The sequence below is a fragment of the Apiospora kogelbergensis genome (genome assembly GCF_038363985.1).
Source record: "Apiospora kogelbergensis strain CBS 113332 chromosome Unknown utg000003l_segment0_segment0, whole genome shotgun sequence".
Classification (NCBI taxonomy): Eukaryota; Fungi; Ascomycota; class Sordariomycetes; order Amphisphaeriales; family Apiosporaceae; genus Apiospora; species Apiospora kogelbergensis.
This window is the reverse complement of record NW_027117420.1, coordinates 1442638-1465789: the sequence shown is the minus strand read 5'-3', so window position 1 is coordinate 1465789 and position 23152 is coordinate 1442638. Positions and strand designations below refer to the sequence as shown.

Here is a 23152-nt window from a genome sequence, read left to right as displayed (position 1 = left end):
GTAAAATCATGACCTCTTTTCTTCGCGTACCTACTTCTGGTACTATACAAAAACAGTTTCTACAAGATAGATCAAGCTGCAGATTCATAAGCCAATGTGATTTTCGGGGTATTTCACTCCTAGTCCTATGTTTCTTTAGGTGTTTGTCATCCATGATGTTGTGCCTACACAGATGGGTTGCTGCAACTACACCTTTAGTGAGCGCCTCATATGACCTGGTCCCGGGATAGCCAGGTGCTAGGTCACTCCAGGTGCTGGGTCACTGCTGAATCCAGCCTCTATGCACGAAATGCCGACCTCTAAATAAATGCTCCGGAAGACCAAGGCCGATAGGTATGGCCCGGAGCATGCTTTTGATGTTAGCCGTTCCTGTCTTGTATTGTTCCTCATCGCGGTCGTCGTTCGGTAGAGCCCTGTCTGAGGAACTTCATAAATCCCGACCACCCCATAGCTTACCCCCCGCACCCCCGGGTTTCCGGTCAGAACGCCCGAGCCCCAGGCAGAAACGAAACGATTATTCTGTCCGTATCAACACGAAGCATTCGACCAGCCATGGCTCCTCCGCAGGTCCTCTTCGGCGCCCCGATGCGGCACGCCCACTTTGCTTTCTCCCCGACCTACATACCGCTAAACCACGGCTCGTACGGCGCCCACCCGGTGTCGGTGCGGGCGGCGCACCTGGCCCTGCGCGCCGAGGTCGAGGCCGCGCCCGACCCCTTCATCGCCCTGGACTTCTCCCGCCGGCTCACGCGCCCGCGCGAGCTGGCGGCGCAAATGCTCCGCTGCCCCGTCGACGAGCTGGTCTTCGTCCCCAACGCCACCACGGGCATAGACACGGTCCTCAAGAACATCGTCTGGCAGCCCGGCGACGTCATCCTGTGCTACGAGGTCGTCTACAGCTCCGTTGCCAACGGGCTCGAGTACCTCCGCGAGACCACGCCCGTCGAGATCCGCGTCGTGCACGTGCCCCTGCCCGTGGCCGACGACGAGCTCGGGCGCACCATGGTGGACGCTGCGCGGGCTATCAATGCCGACAAGACTACGGTCTCGGCCAAGGGCAACAGGGAGAAGCGCGTGCGGCTCGCCATCTGCGACACCATCATCAGCGGACCCGGCGCCCGCGTCCCTTTCGAGCGGCTCGTGCCCGCGCTACAGGCCGAGGGCGCGATGGTGTTGGTGGACGGTGCCCACGGCATCGGCCACATCGACCTGGACCTCAGCGTACTGCGTCCGGATTTCTTTGTTACGAATCTGCACAAATGGCTCTTCGTTCCCCGCGGCTGCGCTGCCTTCGTTGTCCGCAAAGAGCATCAGCACCTCATCCGCACCACGTTGCCCACAAGCCACGGATTCAAGCCCCGGAAGCCACTCAAGCGTGTCGTAAATGCGGATGCCGGCAAGGACTTCGTTGAAATGTTTGGTTTCACGGGAACCGCGGATACGACCAATTGGCTTTGTGTTGAGGGTAAGTGAGGACCTAAGCTAATATATCTGCTTCATATGCCACAAAAGCACGGGCTGTTCTCTATCTGAATGGTTATTGGATTGACTAACATTGTCCATCGACTTGTCCATCATACACAGCCGCCCTCAAATTCCGCGAAGAAGTATGCGGTGGCGAGGAGACCATCCGTGCTTACACCCACCACATCGCCCAGCGTGGTGGCGCCATTGCTGCCGAGATCTTCGGTACCGAAATCATAGACTGCCCCGGGTCCTCCATGCGGCAGTGCAATTTCACTAACGTGCGAATGCCCCTCGCAATGAGGAAAGACAACGAAGACAAAGCTAGCCAGTCCTCTTCAGTAAAAGACAGCGACGAACACAAAGCAATCCCCCGCGAGCACGGCCACTTGGTCTCGGATTGGATCAAGCTCCGGGGTGTCGAGGAGAGCGGCATCTACTTCCAGACATTTCCCTACTACAGCAAGTGGCTATGGCGGCTAAGCGGCATGATCTACATTGAGGAGGCCGACTTTCGGAAGGGGGCCGAGATACTAAAAAGCGCTATGCGAGCGCGCGCAAAGGGGCGAGTATCTACCTGGAAAGAGCAGCGCGGAAGAAGTGGCTAGTGACCCTGACGACGTGCCTGCTTATACGCCAGATTCGTCGCGGAGGTCATCATCCCATGCCAGATGAGCGACCTCAATCAACACCAACCCTAGCTACCTAGTGATGAATCTATAGGCAGGCATATCACATTATTATAGTATGAAATTTATGTAGGGGTGGAAACACCAAGTCAATATTTATTGGCCCTATACCTGCTGCTTACTTCACACCCACAGTTTCCATCACGCATCCCGACTAGGTCCACTCATGCCATGTAGCCTGGTGCCTCAAAGCCTCATTGACTTGCTCCTTCTCCTTGTCTCCGAACTGGGGCCCCTCGGCGTCCAAGATGAAGCCCATCTCGCACCGATCAAATTGGATCATGCGCTCCCGCTCCTCATAGAAGCGATCCCAACGCGGCGATAAGGCATCGCCGAGGCCCTGGACATCCCCGTCCGGGTGCAGGGCTTCCCACGGACGAATGCAGGTCTCAGCCTTGCACGACTTCAGCACGAACAACAGCGAGTCCAAGCGCGAGACCATCTTCTTCAAAGGCACACCCAAGAGTGTTGCTCTTGAGTCCTTCGCCTCTCCGTCCAGCAGGTTGGTCATCTGGCCCGGGTCCGTCTGTATGTGATCAATAATTAGCTCATCGCTTCATCTCATAGTCACAGAGCCCCAGACATCACCAACAACAATTAAGGATGCTGCGTGAGTGACTGAGTGAGCGGTGAACTCACAGCGAGATCGTAAAGCTCGCGCTCATTGCTGCACCAGACTTGGTAGTGCAAATTGTGCTCCATGCCAGCGAGGCGCAGAGCCTTGTACGTGTTGTTAAAATAGAGGCGCTGGTAGCCGTCGAAGAGGCGGCCCTCGTTGGACGCGAAGCCCCAGTGCTCAACGGAGACGTGCTCGTGGCGACGAGTATCATTGGCCGCGGCTCCTACCTCTGTCCCAGACAGCAGTGGTATGCTGAGTCCGTCAAAGTCGGAGCGCAGCGAGGCCCCGGCAATCGAGAGGAACGTCGGCGCGAGGTCAGTGTGCGTCGTCACAACGTCCGTCACGGCGGCCCCCGCGGCTATGCCGGGACCGCGGATGATCAGGGGAATATTGATGTCTTCTTCGAAGCTGTGTATAGTTAGTTAGGTGTGATTCAGCAGGCCGACACATAATGGCATTCATGTGTGCTATGTGTGGAAGGGAAAGAACACGCATGATCAAAGCGCCCCAGCTTACTTACCTGCACTGCTTGGCGGGCTGCAAACGATGCTGACCGATGTGGTAGCCATTATCGGTGGTGTAGAAGATGTAAGTATTATCCAGCACGCCATTGCTCTCCAGCTTCTTGACAACGGCGTCGACCAACTCGTCGACGCCCTGCAGGGCCCGGAGCCGCTGCCGGTAAAAGTGGTCGTTATAGTCAACGTTCTCGGGCGTCTGTCGCGGCAGCGTCTTGATCCAGCTCGCGCCCGAGGCCTGCTCCGGGTTGAAGTTGCTCGTGCGGGGCACCTTGACGCCCGCGAACAGGTCTTTGTGCCGCTCCATCGGCACGGGCGGCGTGAACTCGACGTCCCGAAGGTCCGCGTGGCCGCCGTCTTTGTATTTGGGCGACCAAATGTTGGCGTGCGGCGCGACGGGCGCGACGCCGAGGAAGAACGGGCGACGGCCTTCCTCCTCGCTACTCTTGATGGCCTCGCCCAAGAGACCAAGCGCCTTCTCGGTGAGCACCTCGACGCTATGGCGGCCTTCGTAGCTGACAGGCGCGTCGGTGTTGCGTTGATAGGTGCTGTTCATGTACCAATAGGTAAAGGGGTCGAGCAGAAAGTCCTAGTGGGAAAATCAATCAGTCAGAGCCCCTTGGTTCACTGCTTCTTTCGAAAACTTTGGCCGGCGCCTCACCGAAGACGTCCATCCTGCTGCGTGCGGCGAGCCGTAGTTATTCACCGAGTGAGCGTTGAAGAGTTTCCCCGTGTAGTACGTATTGTAGCCCGCGTCTTGCAGCCAGATGGGCAGATACTTATCATTAAGCCCCTGACTAACAAACTTCGGATACCCGCCTAAATGGAGTTGGGCCATCGTCAGACATTTCAGTAAGTGTCTTATAGTCCGCCGTACTGGGAAGAGTTTACTTACCGTATGGAGGTACTACGTTTGTCACGTTTGTGTTATGCGCCGCTTTCCCCGTCATGAGAGTGGTCCGCGAAGGACAGCACAGCGCAGTCGTGCAGAAATGCCTCTTATAGAAAGTTCCATGATCGATCAGGTGCTCTTTGACGTAGGGCATGTAGTCAACTGAGTCCATGTGGAGATCTTGGTCGTCGGTCAATATGAGGACGATGTTCGGGCGTGAGGCCGATTGCGCTTCGGGACCAATAGGAGGCGCTGGATGCTGGAGAGGGACTTGGTCGCGATACGCATTGTCTCCATCACTTCTGGCCAAAATCTGAGCTACGGATACAGCCACGAAGGCTGACCAAATGAGTGAGTTCCTCATCATCGTTGCGCTGTACTATGTAACAGCCAAAGACTTCCTTGGCTCTGATGCCTGAATTAGTCACTTGATGGGTTAGTGAGAAAGATCGCGGCAGCCGGATCTCGGAGCGATTGAGCGATTGATCTACGCCTCGTGGAGTGGTCTTTTATCCCTTCTCCTTCGCATGGGGCAGCGGCACCAACTGATTGGGTGAGCCATCTTCCTTCCTTGCTTGTCCCCGCGCAATACCACGGCAGATAGATTGTAATGAATGCAACAGCCGTAGTTGACCATCGTAGAATTGTGTTAGCAATGCACCCCTTCCGGTTCTTACCCCGCATAACACCTCGGTGAAAACCATGCCGGCTAAGAAGGCGGTTCCAGATGACAGGGTTACGGGTAGCTGCTATCACTTCAAAGGGAGCCGTGGGCAGAAATCGACCTGTTCTGGCCGATGACGTGCTTTCTCGATAAGAAGTAGTATGCAAGGCGTGAATTAGGGATGTGAGGGACCCAAGAGCAGATATGTAGGACTGATCAGCCGGTCGAGATGAACTGGCCAAAAACTCAGAAGCAATTTCGCGTCCATGAGGAGTACCATCATTACATTAAATTGACCATCCACGGAAAGAAATGGCAACGATTGTCCCGGATCAGCTTGCTGCGAAGCAGGTGGCCGATGCTGAAGAGACCGAGTACGCCACAGAGCCGAAAGGGGCCAGCGGCGGTCAGCCGTCACTCCTGCCTCTCGGGGAACCTCAGAAAGAGAAAAGATTTTGGTTCCAGAGAGACCAAAAGTATGAACCCAACGCAATTGCGACTCAGGTAAGAGATATCAATGTGTCCGGCTTGAATCCGATGTGAACAGTGTCTCTGAATGCCTTTTAGCCTAGTGTGTTCGACGTACCCGATGTAGCAACTCAGTACAAGCCACGGGAAGACTGGTGAGCAAAGCCCCTCATGCGGCGTACCATGCCCGAGTGACTGACGCACGCTATCTCGAAACAAAAGGGAAAACCTGCATCGCTTCGATCCTTCGGCACGATGGACATGGGGAGAGGAGAACGCCGTCATCCGGAAAATCGACTGGAAGATTATGGTGTGGTGTTCTTTCATGTTCACAGCCATGGAGCTAGACCGGGCCAACCTCTCCCAAGCTCTGACGGACACATTCCTCGAGGACATGCATATTACCACAAATGGTCAGTCAACACCCGCCCATTACCCCCTATTCCCTCTACGCGACGCGGAAGCCTTTCTCGTGAGCTAACTCGGTGTACAAAGACTACAACCTCGGCAACACGCTCTATGCCCTTTGCTTCCTGATCGGCGAGTTTCCGTCGCAGCTCTTGGCCAAATGGCTCGGGCCCGACCGCTGGATCCCGACTCAGATCATACTGTTCTCCGTCGTGTCGGCCTCACAGTACGCCCTGTCCTCAAGATCCTCGTTCCTCGCATGCCGGGCGCTCCTGGCGCTTCTCCAGGGCGGGTTCATCCCCGAGGTAGGTGAACGACGTCTGAACTCTTTTTCATTGTCCCTATAACGCTGACGCGGCATCGCCGATCAACAGGTTGTGCTGTACCTCTCATACTTCTATAAGCATCATGAATTGACGCTGAGATTGGCTATCTTCGTGAGTCAACCCCACAGGCCTATACATGAGACGCAGCCTTCGCAGAGTTCCGCTCGGCTGACTTATTGCCCAAAGTGGACAGGTATGATGATCGCGGATATCCTGGCCGCCATAATCGCCTTCGGGCTTCTGCATATGAGAGGGGTCTCTGGTCAACCTGGATGGCGCTGGTATGTTGAGAGTACACGCGTACATCCGTTCTGTTGGGTTGAGATGTATGCATGCTGACGAAAGAAAACTGCTTCCAGGTTGTTCCTTATCGAGGTGAGTGAGAGAGAGTAGGAGCCCGACATCAGAACGAGCCTCTAACCTCTCGGCCAGGGGTTGATCACGGGCATCGTTGGCCTCTTTTCATATGTCCTGATGCCTCCGGGCCCAACCCAGACAGCACACTGGTCACGGGGTAAAAATGGCTGGTTCAGCGCCAGGTAAGATGCTGCGAAGAAGGGACGCATAATAGGTTTAATGCCGAAATAGGGAGGAGACGATCATGGTGAACCGAGTCATCCGCGACGATCCGAGTAAAGGCACGATGCACAACCGTCAGCCCATTACCCCAAAGCTCCTGTGGATGAGCCTCACAGATACCGACCTCTGGTGCGTAATACCATTCAAGAGATGCGCGTTCGATGATGTGTCCCTTTCCTAACACAAGGGATATGCAGGCCCTTGTACTTCATCGGGCTCACCTTCAACATCCCTACCCTGTGTCCAACACAGTACTTGACGCTTTCACTTCGAGGGCTTGGGTTCGATACCTTCCATTCGAACCTTCTTACGATTCCGTATCTGGTCCTGAAGAGTGCGTGTCTTTCTCCCACTAATTTCCCCGGAGACGGCGGGAGCGCGCATCGATACTAATCCGGGTGGTTGTAACACAATGCAGTCATCAATATGCTCGCCTTAGCCACCCTGGCCGAGATGACAAGTCAGCTTGCAGCTTGCGCGTCCATATTCCAGTTTTGGTGTTTGCCATTCCTCATATACCTACGCGTCGTCGATACCACGCATGTCTCCAAATGGTTGACGTGGGCTATGATCAGCCTGCTCCTCGCAGCACCGCTTGGTAAGTGCATTGCCTATTACCTACCAGCAATAAAGAAACCTCTTTCCCCTTCGGGTAAAGCATACAGAGACAAACACGCACGCAAGTACTTACCAGTGTGCGTGGGCGTGCCAAAAACAGGCCACCCCGTCCAGGTCGGCTGGGTCAGCCGCAATGCTAACACGGTGCGGTCGCGGGCGGTGGGCGCGGCGCTCTACAACATGTTCCTGCAGGCGGGCGTCATGATATCGTCCAACGTGTATCGGGCAGACGACGGGCCGCGGTACCGTCGCGGCAACAGCATCCTGCTGGGGCTGGTCGCGCTCAACCTCGTTCTCTACGTGACGGCCAAGGCATACTACGTCTGGCGCAACCGGGTGCGCGACCGACGGTGGAGAGCCATGTCGCCCGAGGAGCGGGTCGCGTACCTTTCCGAGTCTCAGGCCCGCGGCAATCGGGGTCTGGATTTCCGCTTTGCGTCTTGACGTAGAAGAGGGGTTTGACTTTGCGAGGGTTGGGGTTTCAAGATTCTGTTTTCGTTTCGTTTCTTTTCTTCCTTCTCCTTCGGCTTTGGGAATTGGGCAATGGGATTAGAGCGTCAAAGTTATAATTGCCGATTGCCGTGCACAGGAAGGGGAGACAATGTCAAACCAATCACCAGAGCTGAAGTTTGTTTGCGCGCCGTTGCATCCTCAGCTCCCTCCCCCTTACGGATTGACCTATGGACAATCGTAATCAATATATTCGGGATATTCGAAATGTGAGCTGTAAGATTTTGTTTTCGGCACTATGGCCCATCTATTGGTGGGAGGCTTTCAGCCACTCAGTGCCGGGGCAAAAGAAATCATCCCAGGCGCCAGGCAGAGAAAAGAAAAGAAACGAACCGAATTCGTTCTCTGTTGATGTGGTTATATCAAAGATCGGCATCTATTTTTTCTACTGGTTGCCTGGTCAGTAAGCTGACCGATATTCCTGCCAACCCGTTCGAACTTCATGGCGGTGAACAGTGCAATCCGTTCGTCGACTTACGCGTGTATGTAAGGGAGGAGAACGTTGGAGAAAACGAACGTCAAAATTGACATGGCAAAATTGGAGCCTTATTGGCGCAGCCAAGCCATGGGACGGGTGTATGGATGCCGTTCGGAGTTGAGTGCCGTCAGAAAGGTGGTGATGCGGCACGGAAATCTGGCTTGGCTCTCTCGCGGAAGGGTGACATCATTTGAAAGTCGTCTTGTTTCGACCCAGTCCTCAGATCTCGCAAACCCTTTCTCCCATTTCCTCTTGGATCTCTATGCGACTTACTCACTGTCCCCCCTCCAATCGATGGAAGCACGAGGCACGATGTTTGGGCGACCGGCAACTGGTGCAACCCGAATTAGCCTGATGTGGTAGTTCGTCTACAAGTTGGGAGGGCAGAACTTCTGGGCAGAAGGAGGGTTCAGGAGCCCGGAAAACGGGACACGAGGGGTACGATATCCGCTTTGGACACCAAGCAAAGGCCCAGAGCAAAGACCCAACTGCTCCATAAAAGCCTAGAACTACGCCACCAAATGGGCGGATTGTTTCTTCGGGCCATAGCCCGTCGCCCGTACGATGCAGGTCCGCAGTTTCTTTGTTTCTTAGCTGCATCTGGGAAGGAGGTGCTGTTGCTAAACTTGGCGCAGCTAGCGGGGGATTACGGGGGGATTACTGCTACTTCTCAATAGGAAGGAGGAGCAGCCATGCAGCACAGCTGACAGCAATAGTAAGACAACGGGGGAGTACGAGCTGACACGAGCGGGCGCATCTGGCATAAACATGGCACAAAGGAGGGGAGCAGGGTACATAGTAGGAGGGGGGTTACAGGGAGCAAGCAGCTGTAAATGCTCTTGCCATGCACCAGCAGCGCTCCAAAAAAAGACCCATGCGCCTCCCCGCAAAATCCCGTCAATGATCCTCGATTGGTGGCAAATGGTGGCATGTGGGACAAAACCACCGGCCTGTCCTGACGTCCTGACGTTGTTGGCCCAGACTGACGTGAATACGTTACGTTGTCGGCTTCGTAACAGCTAGAAGCGGCTGTGTGGTCCCCGGTCCGTTGACCTCTAATTGTTTCCCGCCATTTTGCATTTTGTCCTCTACTGCTCTGCGCTGCTCTCAGCTCTACCGCCTACACACTCTCGTTTACCAACGCCATTGGCGGTTTTTTCATGCTTTCTTTCTTTTCAAGGGATTTTCATTGATCTGCAGTGGTTCCTCTTTTGCTCTTTCCTCCCCTTTCAGCCCTGGCCGACACGACTTACTACGGCCGACTGACTCGGTGTGCGACTGGGAACTAGTAATACTCGGTTGCAGCCACCAGGTGTTCTGCGCAGAGGAAACCATTGGCCTGCCCCATGCATGACTTTTGCGGGTTCGGACCATCAACATTGACCTGAACGTTCCCTGATACGAAGTCCCTATTGAAAGCTTATGCCAAGCCAGGGACGGCTTTCAGATTCCAGATATTATTAGTCTACACACACGCCTCTAGAGCTAACCCCATTTCTGGCTTTCTGCTCTGCCTGGGGTGTAGGCACAGGCGCAGGCGCCAATGGAGAAAGACGCAATCTCTCGTTCAAATTGTTTGATCGACTCCGTCTTTGTCTGGATGCTGCAGCAACTCTAGCTGCACTTCATCTTCACCATGGCCAGCGCACCCGACCCTGGGCCCTACCATGGCCAACGCCGTGCCGGGAGTCATGATGACGATTTCCACCATCTTTCACCCATAGCATCGCATACCATAACCCGGGAAAGCAAGGTCAAGTTTTCTGTCGACGACGACACCGATATCCGCATGAGACTCGTCGACTATCAGAGATGGATGCGGAATCAGACCAGGCGGGCCAAGAAGCCCAAGGCGCGCCTCGAAGACGCTTTCAACAGACTTTACGAAAGATGGGTGATGCAGTTCCTCCTTCGCCAGTTTCCTCTTCCTCCGAGTGCAGACGGGCGGCATATCCCGGTAACCTGTGGCGATGTGAGGACGACACCTTTGGTAGACGAGCGACGCGGGGCTCCTTACCTATCCAACTTGATTCGATCCAGCCGCTATACGCTCTGGAGCTTCATTCCCAAGCAGCTGTTCTTCCAGTTCTCCAAGATGGCCAACTTTTACTTCCTCGTTATTGGCATACTGGCTCAGATCCCTGGTTTCACAACGACGGGCAAATATACGCAGATCCTACCTTTGACGGTGTTTATCATCATCAGTATGGCCAAGGAAGGTTACGACGACTATCTCCGCTTCAAGTCGGATAAAATCGAGAACCAGAAGGAGGTCAAGGTCCTATGCCCCAGCGGCACCGGGAGTGGAGTCGACAAGAAAAATAGACTGGTAGACCTCTTTACGAAAGCTAAGCCGGCAACCAAAAGAACAGTCTTCACGGCAGTTGAGGCTGGAAGCATTTCACAGGAGAAGCCGTCAGATATATGGACAAGGACGCAGTGGCAAGATCTGAGGGTTGGAGACGTCATCTGTCTTGAAAAGGACGACAATATCCCTGCTGATATCGTACTGCTGCAAGCCTCTGGTCCCGATGGCGTCGCTTATATCGAAACCATGGCACTGGACGGCGAGACGAACCTCAAAAGTAAAAAGGCGTGCCCCTTGTTGGCGAAGCGATGCGCTACACCAGACGCGATTCGAGCGTGTAATGCCATTGTTGTCGCTGAGGATCCCAATGGCGATCTATACAATTTCCAGGGTCGGGCCGTAGTTGGTGAGGAAGCCATACCCCTTACCCAAAACGACATCGTTTACCGCGGCTCTACCCTCCGGAACACAGCTTCCGCTTTCGGACTTGTCGTCAACACTGGCGAAGAATGCAAGATTCGCATCAACGTGCACGACTATCTGCACGCCAAATCTCCGGCGATGCAGAATAATCTCAATAGTATGGTGCTCTTTCTGGTCCTCGTCGTCGTCATGATTGCGATTGGCTTGACTATTGGCTATATCAAGTGGAAACACAGTCACAAAACTGCCGAGTACCTACGCAATGCCAATCCCAGACTCGATCAGATTATCGGTTCCTATATCATCATGTTCAGTACTCTGATACCTCTCAGTTTGATCATTAGTATGGAAATTGTCAAGGTCGGGCAATGGTACTTCATGCAAGATACGGAAATGTATGATCCCGAAACTGACACCCCAATGGAGGCCCATACGACTACGATTCTGGAAAACCTAGGGCAAGTCAGTTACGTCTTCAGCGACAAGACTGGTACTCTGACCGAGAATAACATGCGCTTCCGCAAAATCACCGTGGCTGGAACCGCTTGGTATCATGGCATGGATCTCAAAACTGATGGTGCAGTTGGGAAGGGCAAGCTTAACATAGAAGCAAACGAAACAGCACACGTCGAACATCGCTTGTCTCAATCTCCAGCGTCACCCATATCGCCTATACCCAGTGGTGGCTGGAATTCAACCGCCCAGTCTCGTACCCAACAAGACTTGAGCACCGAGGATCTCATTCGCTACATTCACGATAGGCCCGAGACAACCTTCTCACGAAAGGCTCGGCAGTTCATCCTCTGCATAGCGCTATGCCATACATGTCTTCCCGAAAAATCGAAAGATGGGCAAATTGATTTCCAGGCTGCGTCTCCCGATGAGCTTGCTCTAGTCAAAGCAGCACAGGACTTGGGCCTCCTCCTGATTGACCGTCCTACCGGGTCCATTGTGCTTCTGCACACTGCCCCTGACGGCCAGCAAGTCACCGATACTTATCAAGTGCTTGACGTCATCGAGTTCAGCAGCCAGCGCAAAAGGATGTCCATCGTCGTCCGCATGCCTGACGGTAAAATCTGCATCATCTGCAAAGGGGCTGACAGCGCAATTATTCCGCGTCTGAAGTTATCGCGACTCGCTTTGAATAAGGTAGCCGATGTGGAACGCCGGGCCTCGGTACGCAAAAGCATGGAGGTTGAGAAAGTGCTGCAGCGGAAGAGTCTCCAGATTGGCAGCCCGCGGGCAAGTACTCACTTTCCCCGGAACTCGAGCACCGTATCGCGGCATCAGAGCACCATGCGTCGAAGCCTCGGCATGGCCAGAACATCTCTTGACCAAAGAGGCGCCGCCGTCACGGACGAGGTTGATACATGGTTGACTAACAGGGAAATGGAAGAGGCTGGGCCATCAACTTCACACCGAGCGTTGTACCAGTCGCCCCGTCAGTCCGCGGCACTCTCGCCGCTCTCACCTGTCTCTGCCGGCCTTCCTGAAAACCCCCTTGATGGCATGGTGGATGAGGCCATTGCCGCCAACGAGGGCGCTGTTTTTGAGCGCTGCTTTCAGCATATGGACGCATTCGCCTCCGAAGGCCTACGAACTTTGCTCTTTGCCTACCGCTATATGGACGAGGCTGATTACCTGGCCTGGCGTAAGGTGTACCAAGAGGCATCTACCAGTCTCGCAAACCGGAATGAGCGCATGGAAGCAGCTGGCGAGCTCATTGAACATGATTTGACTTTGGCGGGCGCGACCGCCATCGAAGATAAGCTCCAGGCGGGTGTGCCGGACACAATCGACAAGTTACGACGGGCCAATATCAAAGTGTGGATGCTTACAGGCGATAAACGTGAGACTGCCATTACTATTGCGCATTCCGCGAGAATCTGCAAGCCGATTTCCGAAATCGCTATCATTGACGCCACGGTCGACGACTGGGAATCGCACATGGCCACCACTCTTACGGACGTTTGTCGGGGAATGATAGCTCACTCGGTGGTGGTGGTGGATGGCCACACCTTAGGGGTGATCGACGGAAATGATGTCTGGAAGAGTCTTTTCTACGACCTTGCTGTGCGAGCTGATTCGGTCATTTGCTGCCGCGCCTCGCCCGCCCAGAAAGCCAACCTCATCAAGAGCATTCGCGACTTGGTACCGAAGAGTCTGACCCTCGCCATCGGAGACGGCGCCAACGACATTCCCATGATCCAGGCGTCGCACGTCGGCGTCGGCATCTCTGGCCGCGAGGGTCTACAAGCGGCCCGTACAGCGGATTTCGCCATCGCCCAATTTCGGTTCTTACAACGATTGCTATTCGTCCACGGCCGCTGGAACTATCTTCGGACTGCCAACTTCATTCTCGCCACCTTCTGGAAAGAATTGGTATTCTATTTGGTTCAGGCCTTGTATCAGAGATGGACGGGCTATACGGGGACTTCCCTATACGAGGAAATTTCCTTGACGGTATTCAATACGCTGTTTTCGTCGCTGGCTGTTATCCTCCCCGGAATACTGGAGAAGGACCTGAAAGCAGAAACGTTGCTTGCAGTACCAGAACTTTGTAAGTTGAATCTCTCATGATGTTCTGTTTCCAGTAGACGGGTGGCAATGGACAAAGCTATAACAGCGTCTGGAAATAGTCAACTAACGGGGCATTTCTCCAGATATCGACTGTCAACGTGGGAAGGCTTTCAACTTGAAGAAGTTCTTCAAGTCGTTAGTGATAGCGAGTGCCGAGGCCGCCATTGCCTTTTTTTCGGTCTGGGCCGTGGAGGAAACTCTCGTCCAAGGGGATAACCACATATTCGCCTTCGGAGACGCCGTTTTTACCATTAGTGTGGTATTCATCAACATTAAGTTGTTATTCCTCGACGTGCACCACAAGACCGTCATCATCATGGGAGCGCTGTTCATCACGGTGGCGGGCTGGTTCTTGTACAACCTACTGCTGTCGGCGGCGTCGCCAGCCGTGCACAAGGAGAAATTGGTGCACGGCGGCTTCATCCATGTGTTCGGAACGCAGCTGTGGTGGTGGGCCAGCGTGGGTTTGGGTCTTGTGGCTGTCGTGGGGCTCGAACTCGTGCTGACGGCGGTCTCGCGTGTCTATTTTCCTACGGACGCCGAGCAATGGCAGGAAATTGAGCGGGCGGGTGATGTGCGCAAGGTGCTGAAGGAGCACGCTGCAGAGCATGGGGATGCGGCCGGGATGGTGGAGGCGGATCATCACCCCGGGCAGCAGCAGGACGGTGCGAAAGGAGCGAAGGGAGGCGCGGCCAAATTATCCGTAACAACCAGCATAGACTGGGCACGGGTTTAATAACGGGTGTTGGTCATGATTATTATGAGTATTGCTGTATACGCTTTTCGGCATTGGTTTTTGGCAAAACGGCTTCGATACCCTGGGAATGAACGCATTATAGGAGTTAGGGGGCATCATAACTTGAGTAGTGTCATTATGTATATACATATACGTCTTAGAAGCACGCACCGCATTATACAAGCTATTGCCATTCAAATTCAGACTACCGTCACCGAATATTTCGTCGCCAATTGAACCAGTTGCCCCGAATCAGCAAAAACAGCTTTCTTTCATGATTAGCACAACAGATGGAGCAAGCGGTGAGAAGCAATTTCAACACGTATGTAGTTGCCGGTTGCATGCACTTGCTGGCTGTCAAATGTGCGCCAGCATGCCATTATTCTCCACCCCAATGCATGTTTCAAGACGCCGGATCGTCGGATCGTGGATCATAGCGCACGTGGTGGGTGCTGCCGTTTCGTGTATGCAAAAACCGGCGGTGCGGCGGTGATCTGTATAATATGCTGTATTGACTGGGAACATTGCTCTTCTTTCCCTCTTGACCTGTGACGAAGCTGGAACTTTGGTGCTTTTAGGCATTTCTTCACGTTGATTTAGCACGTGAGGTACAAGGAAGTGATGGCACAGCAGCAGGCCGGCAAGAAGAGCCCAAAGTCGAAAAAGGTCAGGGAAGGTGGACGTGGTTTGTTACTGGAGTGGGATGCGATATGTAAGTCAGGTAAAGCGGCTGTGGAAGGATAGCACGCCTGGAAGCTATAGCTAATCATGTGTGCGCAGCTCCGTGGCGACAGTAAGTCCCCCTGGGCCATTTCTCGAGGAGTCCGCTTCTAACCAACCTGCCACGGGTGCGTTATAGGGAAGGAAGCGAGCATATCAGGACCGGATACAGGTTCGTTGTAGACTGCCCAGTGGCGAGTTGCCATGCGCTTGCTAACTTCAAGGGCTCAAGACGTGAGACAGCATCATGGGAGGACTGCCTGTGGAGTTGGACGTACTTGCACAACGAGACGGTCAGCATCTTCTCGCACATCGTGGGCGCGCTGTTGTTCCTGTCGCTCCCGTACCACATCTTCAGCACCGAGATCCCGCCCCGCTATACGGTAGCCACCCTGGCCGACATTGTCGTGTGCAGCATCTACTTTGGCGGGGTGGCCGTCTGCTTCACGCTGTCTACCATGTAAGGAGAGGGCCAATGCCCATCGTATATACTGACTGACACCTACGTCAACAGATTCCACACTTTCATGTCGCACAGCCCGACCGTCTACGCGCGAGGCATGCAGCTCGACTTCCAGGGCATCCTGCTGCTGATGTGGGGGTCAACGGTTCCGCTGGCTCACTACAGTTTCGGCGAACCACCGTGCCGAGGCGGCGGCGGCGGCGGCGGCAACCACTTACACACCGCATTATCGTCGTCGTCGTCAACAGCGATGACGATGTACGGCCTGGCAACGACGATTCTCGCAGGACTGTGCTCACTGGCCACGTTTCACCCGGGCATCGGGGGGCCCCGCCTGGGCCATGCGCGCGCCGTCTTGTTCGCTGCCTTCGGACTGGGCTCGTTCCTGGTGCCCGTCGGCCACGGCATCTGGACCTACGGATGGGCCGAGGAGAGCCGGCGCGTGGGGTTGCCGTGGATCGGGCTCACGGTGGCATGCAACGGGTTCGGGGTTCTTGTCTATGCGTTCAAGGTGCGTACGGCCCTCGTGGTCTTTCTAATCGTAGCCCCCCTTCACAAGAACACCTTTGGCTGACGGCGGTGGTTTGCCTATGCTAGCTACCCGAGAAATGGTTCCCCAAGGTATTCGATCTGTTTGGCGCAAGCCATCAGATAATGCATGTCATGGTGGTTTTCGCGGCGCTTGCCTACAGCCAAGCTGTCCTGGCTGCATTTGACTATCGGCACAGCGAGGGGAGTCCGGTTGGTTGCTAGTTGTAGAGATCTTAGAGAACTTGAATGTCCAGAGTGTCCTTCCAGACTTCCAGACTGTCTGCAAAAGATGCGACGGGTGAGCAATTGCATACAAGTTGTCGCATCCTGTCCCCTCCATCGACGCCTTCGTAAAAAGCTAGTGCTCTAGCGACGGGCCAGGTGGCGCCACTTGCGAAAGGTACTAGGGGGAACCTGCCACCCTGACAGGACCCCTAATGCATGAGACCCTCAAACACGGCGGATCAAGGAACAATAGTATTAGTATGCTTCCCCTTTGGTCTGGCGGTGTCCCCCTATTCAGAAACCACACACTTCTTGCCTCGTGAGCTACCCGCCCTTTGGGATTGCCAACCATCCCCGACCGAAAGTAGAGCGCCAACCGCACAATACTGTCTCTTTTTTCTTCCCGCCGTGCTCCCACCACCGCCACCACTTCCTCCTCTCCGGCCATCGATAATCCCTACCTCTTCGATTCGAAAGACCGAAACACACAATAGCACTCGCACTCCCACTCGCACACGCACACGCACACATACATACAGGCACAATGTCGTTTGCCAACAAGGAAGAGGTCAAAACGGCGCACAGCGCCGTGCTCGACGACAAGAACGAGACCAACTGGCTCCTCATCTCGTACGCGGGGCCCAAGGGCGACGCGGTGGCGCTGACGGCGACGGGCTCGGGGGGCCTGCAGGAGCTGGCAGAGCGGTTCGACGAGGGGCAGGCGCAGTACGGCTACGTGCGGGTCGAGTACGCCAACGACACCGAGTCCAAGCGGGTCAAGTTCGTCTTCGTCGTGTGGATCGGCGAGGGCACCAAGGTCATGCGCAAGGCCGGCGTCAGCGTCCACTCGGGCAACGTCAAGCAGGAGCTCGGCTTCGCCAGCATCCAGGTCACGGCGAGCAGCAAGGGCGACCTCAAGGAGGAGCACATCGTCAAGAAGCTGCGCGACGCCGGCGGCGCCGACTACAACGGCGGTCGCGGCTGAACAGCGTCGGTGGGTGGAGGAACAAGAAGAAGGGGAAGAAGAAGAAGAAGAATACCAAACAAAGGAAGGCGTCGGGCGATAGAGATACGACAACAACCGACGAATCCTTGGATATGCGGCTTGAATTGGACACTAGAGAGGATAGAGAAGATAGAGATTCACGGCATCTATTTTTAGAGGACATCCAATTGAAGTATTCCCGGTGCAACCCATGTGCATGCTGTTGCTTGCCGCTGGTTGGTTTGCCTCTATCACCTGCATTTACATTTACAGCGGCTTTAGTCATCAATCAGGGTTCGGCCATCACTAAAAGAATGGTGGGGTTGAAGTGCCCCTCCATCAACTTGCCTTGCTTGTAAAATCAATCCCAACATCAGCAACCACCCCCGACGCCATGGATATCTCCAATCCTCGGCGCATATTGGCCGTCTCTCTAGAGGACGACGCGATCCACTTGAGTAGGGTTGTGAAAGGTAGGCAGCTTCAACCACCGTTGCCTTTTATGATCAAGTATAGAATCACGATCTGACAAGCAGCAACAGATCTGACGGGCTCGGCCCCTGAGACAGCATCGACCACCTTGGCGGGCACTTCCCACACTTTGGATCTCAAGACGGCCTACTACACGGCCTCGGTGCCCATCTGGCTGGACCTCATTGCGGACCCATCCGAGTGGTCCGCCTCGTTCCTGTCTGCCGAGGCCAAAGAGGTGCTGGAAGTGCTGGGCGGCCTCGTCGTCGTCTTCCCCCTGCCCACGAAACCCGGCTCCGACTCTGACGATGCAAAGTCCGCGCGAGAGCTCATCGAACACGTCGGCAAGGTCGTCCAGAAGGGACTGGGCGGTTGGGCCTGGGACGGCGTCGGGCTGTGCGTCGGCGTCGGTGAGATCGACGACGTGGATGAGTGGGATGGATGCGCTGCCGCGTGCGGGCTCGAGTTTGTTCAGGTTCGGGCCAAGGGCAGCGGGGCGAGGAACGAGTTTGGCGGTACGTGCATGTTCTCTTCTTCGCCCCTAACATGGATTGGCATGACATTAGGACGCTGGCTGACATTACCCCCCAACAGAGAAAACTGGTATCTCCCGCGCAAAGGAGGCTTTAGAAGCCAACGAATGGGATCAAGTAGGTGGCAGTGATCTCGGTTCAGACTTTGGAGATTTCGAAGCAGCTCTGGATGGCGACGATAATGACGAAGATGGCCTTGACGGTGTTGTTGCCAGTAGCAAGGCTACCGACCTCGACCCTAAGGATCTAGATTTTGGTTTCGACCGCGACGACTTTCAGGGCCTCAGGAAGGCCATCTGGAGCACCGGGAACGAGGACGGAGACGAAAGGGACCTCATGAACGGGGATAAACCTAGTCAACAGAAGCAAAAGACGCAGCAAGGACCGGGGAGCTCGACGCCAGCAACGGCGGCAGCGGCGGCAGCGGCGGCGGCAGCAGCAGCAAGGAGGAGGAAGACAATAAGTTGGATGAAGCAGAGATCCAGAAGCTGGAAGGAATGATGCGCAAGCTCCAGGCGGTAAGGGATATGAGCGCGGGTCTGCCCGAGGACCAGCGCAAGCGGATGGCGGCCAAGGCGGTCGGCGAGGTCATGAAAGATCTATGAGCTTACTTAATCTTGAAAAATAAAGCGAGATGATGTCAGATGATGGTATGATAAATCTATTTTACTGCAATTGTTTGTGGGCATTCCTGAATAAAGGATATTGCATGGTCATGATGAGAAAACCGATATCTGAAGACAAGACGGAACCTTCAGTCTAAGTTGACACGGCTGGGCCAGCATCCATTGCACGTATATCAATTAATCCCTTATTACTGGTTTGCCGTACTTCCCCGTACACCACCTTGCTTGTCTTTATGGGTAGACGGGCCATAGAGCACATGATTATCTATAACCAGTGAGTGATATGACTGCTTTAGGGAAGACTTATAAAATTTAATTACCCATCGTTGATCACCCAACCCAAGTCTAGCAGTTTCTATTGTCACTTAATCATCTCGGGCAAATTAATATTCAGAAGAAAGATCTCAGAGGCAGATTTTTGCCCATTAGACAGAGTCGATTATTTGATCTTCAGTCCTACATGAGTACTTGGAAAAGGGGTATGTCAAAACCGGCATTAACAAGAAACACGCTATGTATGAGGCTTGAGAGGCAACGCTGTTGATTACACAACTACAAAACCACGAATCGCCAGACGAAAGCGAGGAATATACGCCATAGAGGAACAATGAACTCTCCGGGTATCATCTAGAGGTCTACATGGTATTCGCCAATATGCAAACTTGAGAAGACTTTTCAAATATCGTGGATTCTACTTGGCCGTGGAATGCAGTTTGTCACATCGGGAAGCATGGCCAGAAATCTAACTATCACACACATGAACGATTATTGAATCTGAATCCCATACTACATTTGATTTGTTCAGCGAATAGACGGCGTTGAACGTTTAAACACTCCAACACCAACCTCACCACTTCCTTGCGGAGCTTCATTGTCCTACATCTCTACGTCTTACGTCTTACGTCTTACGTCTTACGGTGCTTCGGAAGGGTCCTCCTGGTATGAACAGGCGTGGTACATAGATAGCGCCGTGGATTCTACAGACTATTGCTACGCCAGGTGGCGGAGTAATCACCCGACACCCACCATCTCGAGTCCTGTCGTCGGCAAGCTAGGCCGTGAGCCGGCAACCAGCATTGGCAAACACAGCCCTAACGACGCGCAGAAGGCGGACGGGGAAGGGGGCATACAATAACTCGGAAACTTGCGACGAGCCCGACGGTTTGCCTTCTCCCTACCCCTTGCAGCGTGATTCTGGGGACCGAGGCAAGGGGGTTTGCTCCGAGGCGCGGATACGATTATCTTTTCATTACCAAGCCGGCGAGTCTACTACCTATTCCGTACCACGCAGCCGATCAGGCACTTTGCAGCCTGATATCTTGGCATCATCGTGACTTGACATGTCTTTGGACAGGGCACCAGAAGACAAGGGCAAAGAAGTCCACGGTTCTGAAGCTGGCTTGGTTTCGTAATCGCTTGTGAAGCTCCTGGTCTCTTCGTGTACATTGTGCGGCAAAAGCCAGTGAATTCTTATTCGAGTCGGGTATTAAGGGAAGCTGCGCTATTAATGGATCCAATTGAATGTGTGAATGACTCTCTCGCTCATCGCAGGTATAGCAGCCGCTCTCCTCTCTTACTATCATGGACCCCACGAAGCACCGGTCCTGAAGCAGCATCGGCAGCAATCAATAATAGGAAACAAACAACACACGTGCAACCTTCCCACGTCGCGCTCCGCGATCCCACAGCGGGAAGCACCGCTTCACGACCAAGTTGCTGTTCTCGGCGGTTAAACAACAAAAAACATCTACGGGGTGAATAAATCTTGGTCACAAGATCAGCGCAGGTATTGTCACGGAAAGCCTCATCCCGAGGGCCGCCTGCTCCCGCGCCGTATCTAGACCAGACAGCAACGCCGATCGGTATGACCACCAGAGAGTGCTGGGGAAACAGCACAGCCGTCATGGAAAATGGAGCATCAAAAGCTGCCAGCTGCCTATCGCTTTGCCTGTGTGGTGTTTGAAGGTATGCGCACAAGCTACCCACCTATAAGCCGGCCGCGTTATAGCAACAAGCTGTTTCATAACTGACACCCCCTCGCTAACGCTAAAGCCCAGCCTGCAAAACAGCGAAAAGGACTATGGGCGGACACTGCTCCATTCCTCTTATTAGCACACCGAATGCTTTCCTTGTGGGCTGGCGGGCTGCCTAGCTAGGTGTAGAACCCCGGAAGTGGTATGCAATGCGCGGGTGGACTATATTGTGTGAGTTGATGGTTGGATAAGAAGTCAAAAAGGGCTCCAATGTTTCGTTGCGATTGCATGATAGATCTCCTGGCGAAGGTCAGTTTGTGTGTCCACAGGCGCTGCCGACGCAATAAACTTCACCGGGATAATCCTCTAAAGCACATGGCCAGCCCGGGCAAGGCACATGCCGCCAGGTGCAAAATCGTGGGGACGTAACCGTCGTTCAGGCTCTGCGCCTGTTGAGGTGGTAAGCATAGACACTATCATCAATATCAGATGAACATGCTGGTGCCGATCCGCCGCCGTAGTGACGCAGTGCTAGCTGCTGTTCCAGAACGATGTCAGATTTCATCTGAATGCAACCGTACGCGGCAACTCCCTAAAAAAAAAAAAGGAGCTGAGGGCTCATGCCTGGTAAGGCGGATCTGCTTGTCACAAAGAGTGCGTTCCACCCAGAAGGCTACCTTCTGATTCATTAGAGGTTTTGGGTAGCAACCACAGACCAGATAGCGAGCGATAGATGTACAGCCCCTCTGTCAGCTCCGGCCTCTCTGAAATGACGACGGGGCCAGGATATTCCGGAGCGTGGCAATGTGTGCCGTTTGCAGGTGCATCTCTTGCCTGCTTTCTTTCTTCTTCTCGCGGATGAGGCGTTCCCATGGCCGAGAGGACTTGGCAAAACAATAACGCCGTCCTCTATAGCTCTCCCTGCTGGCGGAGGATGCCTGATGCCGTTGGAATCGGCAAGCCACGATGAATCCTACACACAGGGTTCGGCTGGAAAACCCACACTGTTTGCGCGTCGTGTACTACCATCCCACCTGGTCTGTAAACCACGTACTAGAGTGTCCCGAGAAAGCGGCTCTTTCTGCATGATGCCTGCATTAAATATGACAGCGAGGCATAATCGACAAAACCAACGTGTGCAGGCTTTTGCTGGTAACCTCCCACATCACTCGGTTACGTGGGAATATTGATTACGGTACTAACGGAGCGGCAGATCATTAGCAATGCATGCACGCTTACAGCAGTTTGTTGCCCCAGCCAGTGGTCGATAGCGAGCAGCTTGTCGCCGATCGTATCATGCAGGTACATAGGGGACGTGCATGCCGCTATGCGGCGATTGGCTCCGGGCCTCCTTAGCATTCATGCCGCCTGGAATCAATGGCACCGGTCTTGTAAGCGCATGAGACCACCCGCAGCTCCAATGCAGCTGAGCTGCAGGTGCGCAGAAAGAGTGTAAGCTGACCATCGTAAGCCAGTGGAAGGAGGCATTCGTAAAGGGGGCCTTGCGCCATGATGAGAGGCTTTTTTATTTTTATTTTTGGAAAGTAGGTGGTGGTGCAAAGAAAGAAAAAAAGGGGCATATCGCCAGATGTTTGCGCCTGACTCGCGGCTCTAGCCAATGGCACTCACAAACTCAATTGGAAGGATTCAGCCAGCAAGACTGATGCCCCCCTCCCCTCCCATCCCACAGGGAAACTGGGGCTCAGGAGTCATGCTCGTCCACTTAAGAATAACACTTCACGAATCATTGGAGTCTGGAGAAGACGAGAGCAGCTATGGACAAGCTCCGTACTGCTTCTTGATCCGAGTGTGCACGCCTGGGAAGGGTTGCTTGCTGTCTTGGTGAGCTCGAGGGGAATGATTTTGAGTTCAGACCTGTTTCTGGGATTTAATGACCAGTTAAGCTTTTCAATAATCAATGAATTGAGAGACTGAACGGTGTGCATATGAAACCTGGCTAGGTAAAGGCAATTGCCACTTAGCAACTGGACCAATTTCCACCATGAATATTGCAGCAGCATCACGTCAAGCCAAGCCAACGGTTTGTGAGAGGATGGCGAGAGAGCGCAAATGCTGTTCTGCTCCTTCTCATTCTGAGTCGGTGGCTTGAAGACAGACAGACGGACGGCATGGTTGAAGATGGGCATTGTGGAATTGAAGAACATGGGAACCCACTTGCCGATTCAGGCTCAGTGCGCGTGGTCCTTTCTTTCTTCTCTGTTCGTTCGCATAAGAACTTGTGGGTGTACATATCAGACTAGCAACCAGCATGACGGCAGGGGGCCAGTATAGGCACGCACTGTGATGATCAGCGCTGGTGTTACTGTACGTACCGAGCAAGCCAC

At 54.0% G+C, this 23152-nt stretch overlaps 7 protein-coding genes across 7 annotated transcripts; 6 read left to right on the top strand and 1 right to left on the bottom strand.

Moving 5' to 3' along the window:
* Nucleotides 1-453: 453 nt before the first annotated feature.
* Nucleotides 454-2072, top strand: PG998_005208 (aminotransferase family protein (LolT); the record flags this gene model as incomplete). The annotated part of the gene is made up of 2 exons (XM_066872026.1): nucleotides 454-1465; nucleotides 1585-2072. Coding segments are annotated over 2 exons (1500 nt in total), but the record flags the coding sequence as incomplete, so codon positions are not given.
* A 235-nt stretch (nucleotides 2073-2307) lies between these two features.
* Nucleotides 2308-4549, bottom strand: PG998_005207 (alkaline-phosphatase-like protein; the record flags this gene model as incomplete). The annotated part of the gene is made up of 5 exons (XM_066872025.1): nucleotides 2308-2679; nucleotides 2793-3180; nucleotides 3293-3879; nucleotides 3952-4109; nucleotides 4186-4549. The coding sequence occupies 5 exons, from the start codon at nucleotides 4547-4549 to the stop codon at nucleotides 2308-2310; spliced, it is 1869 nt and encodes a 622-aa protein (XP_066732122.1).
* Nucleotides 4550-5158: 609 nt separating this feature from the next.
* PG998_005206 (uncharacterized protein) lies at nucleotides 5159-7689 on the top strand (the record flags this gene model as incomplete). The annotated part of the gene is made up of 12 exons (XM_066872024.1): nucleotides 5159-5350; nucleotides 5414-5469; nucleotides 5537-5727; nucleotides 5810-6027; nucleotides 6097-6159; nucleotides 6235-6374; nucleotides 6408-6423; nucleotides 6481-6587; nucleotides 6637-6756; nucleotides 6825-6961; nucleotides 7046-7225; nucleotides 7346-7689. The coding sequence occupies 12 exons, from the start codon at nucleotides 5159-5161 to the stop codon at nucleotides 7687-7689; spliced, it is 1764 nt and encodes a 587-aa protein (XP_066732121.1).
* A 2180-nt stretch (nucleotides 7690-9869) lies between these two features.
* Nucleotides 9870-14280, top strand: PG998_005205 (aminophospholipid transporter protein; the record flags this gene model as incomplete). The annotated part of the gene is made up of 2 exons (XM_066872023.1): nucleotides 9870-13524; nucleotides 13628-14280. 2 exons carry the CDS (start codon nucleotides 9870-9872, stop codon nucleotides 14278-14280), a joined length of 4308 nt encoding a protein of 1435 aa, XP_066732120.1.
* A 621-nt stretch (nucleotides 14281-14901) lies between these two features.
* PG998_005204 (uncharacterized protein) lies at nucleotides 14902-16216 on the top strand (the record flags this gene model as incomplete). The annotated part of the gene is made up of 4 exons (XM_066872022.1): nucleotides 14902-14965; nucleotides 15079-15460; nucleotides 15515-15974; nucleotides 16061-16216. The coding sequence occupies 4 exons, from the start codon at nucleotides 14902-14904 to the stop codon at nucleotides 16214-16216; spliced, it is 1062 nt and encodes a 353-aa protein (XP_066732119.1).
* Nucleotides 16217-16763: 547 nt separating this feature from the next.
* On the top strand, nucleotides 16764-17204 carry PG998_005203 (uncharacterized protein; the record flags this gene model as incomplete). Its single annotated transcript, XM_066872021.1, has 1 exon — nucleotides 16764-17204. One exon carries the CDS (start codon nucleotides 16764-16766, stop codon nucleotides 17202-17204), a length of 441 nt encoding a protein of 146 aa, XP_066732118.1.
* Nucleotides 17205-17598: 394 nt separating this feature from the next.
* On the top strand, nucleotides 17599-18813 carry PG998_005202 (uncharacterized protein; the record flags this gene model as incomplete). Its single annotated transcript, XM_066872020.1, has 4 exons — nucleotides 17599-17677; nucleotides 17747-18190; nucleotides 18270-18464; nucleotides 18572-18813. 4 exons carry the CDS (start codon nucleotides 17599-17601, stop codon nucleotides 18811-18813), a joined length of 960 nt encoding a protein of 319 aa, XP_066732117.1.
* Nucleotides 18814-23152: the final 4339 nt, after the last annotated feature.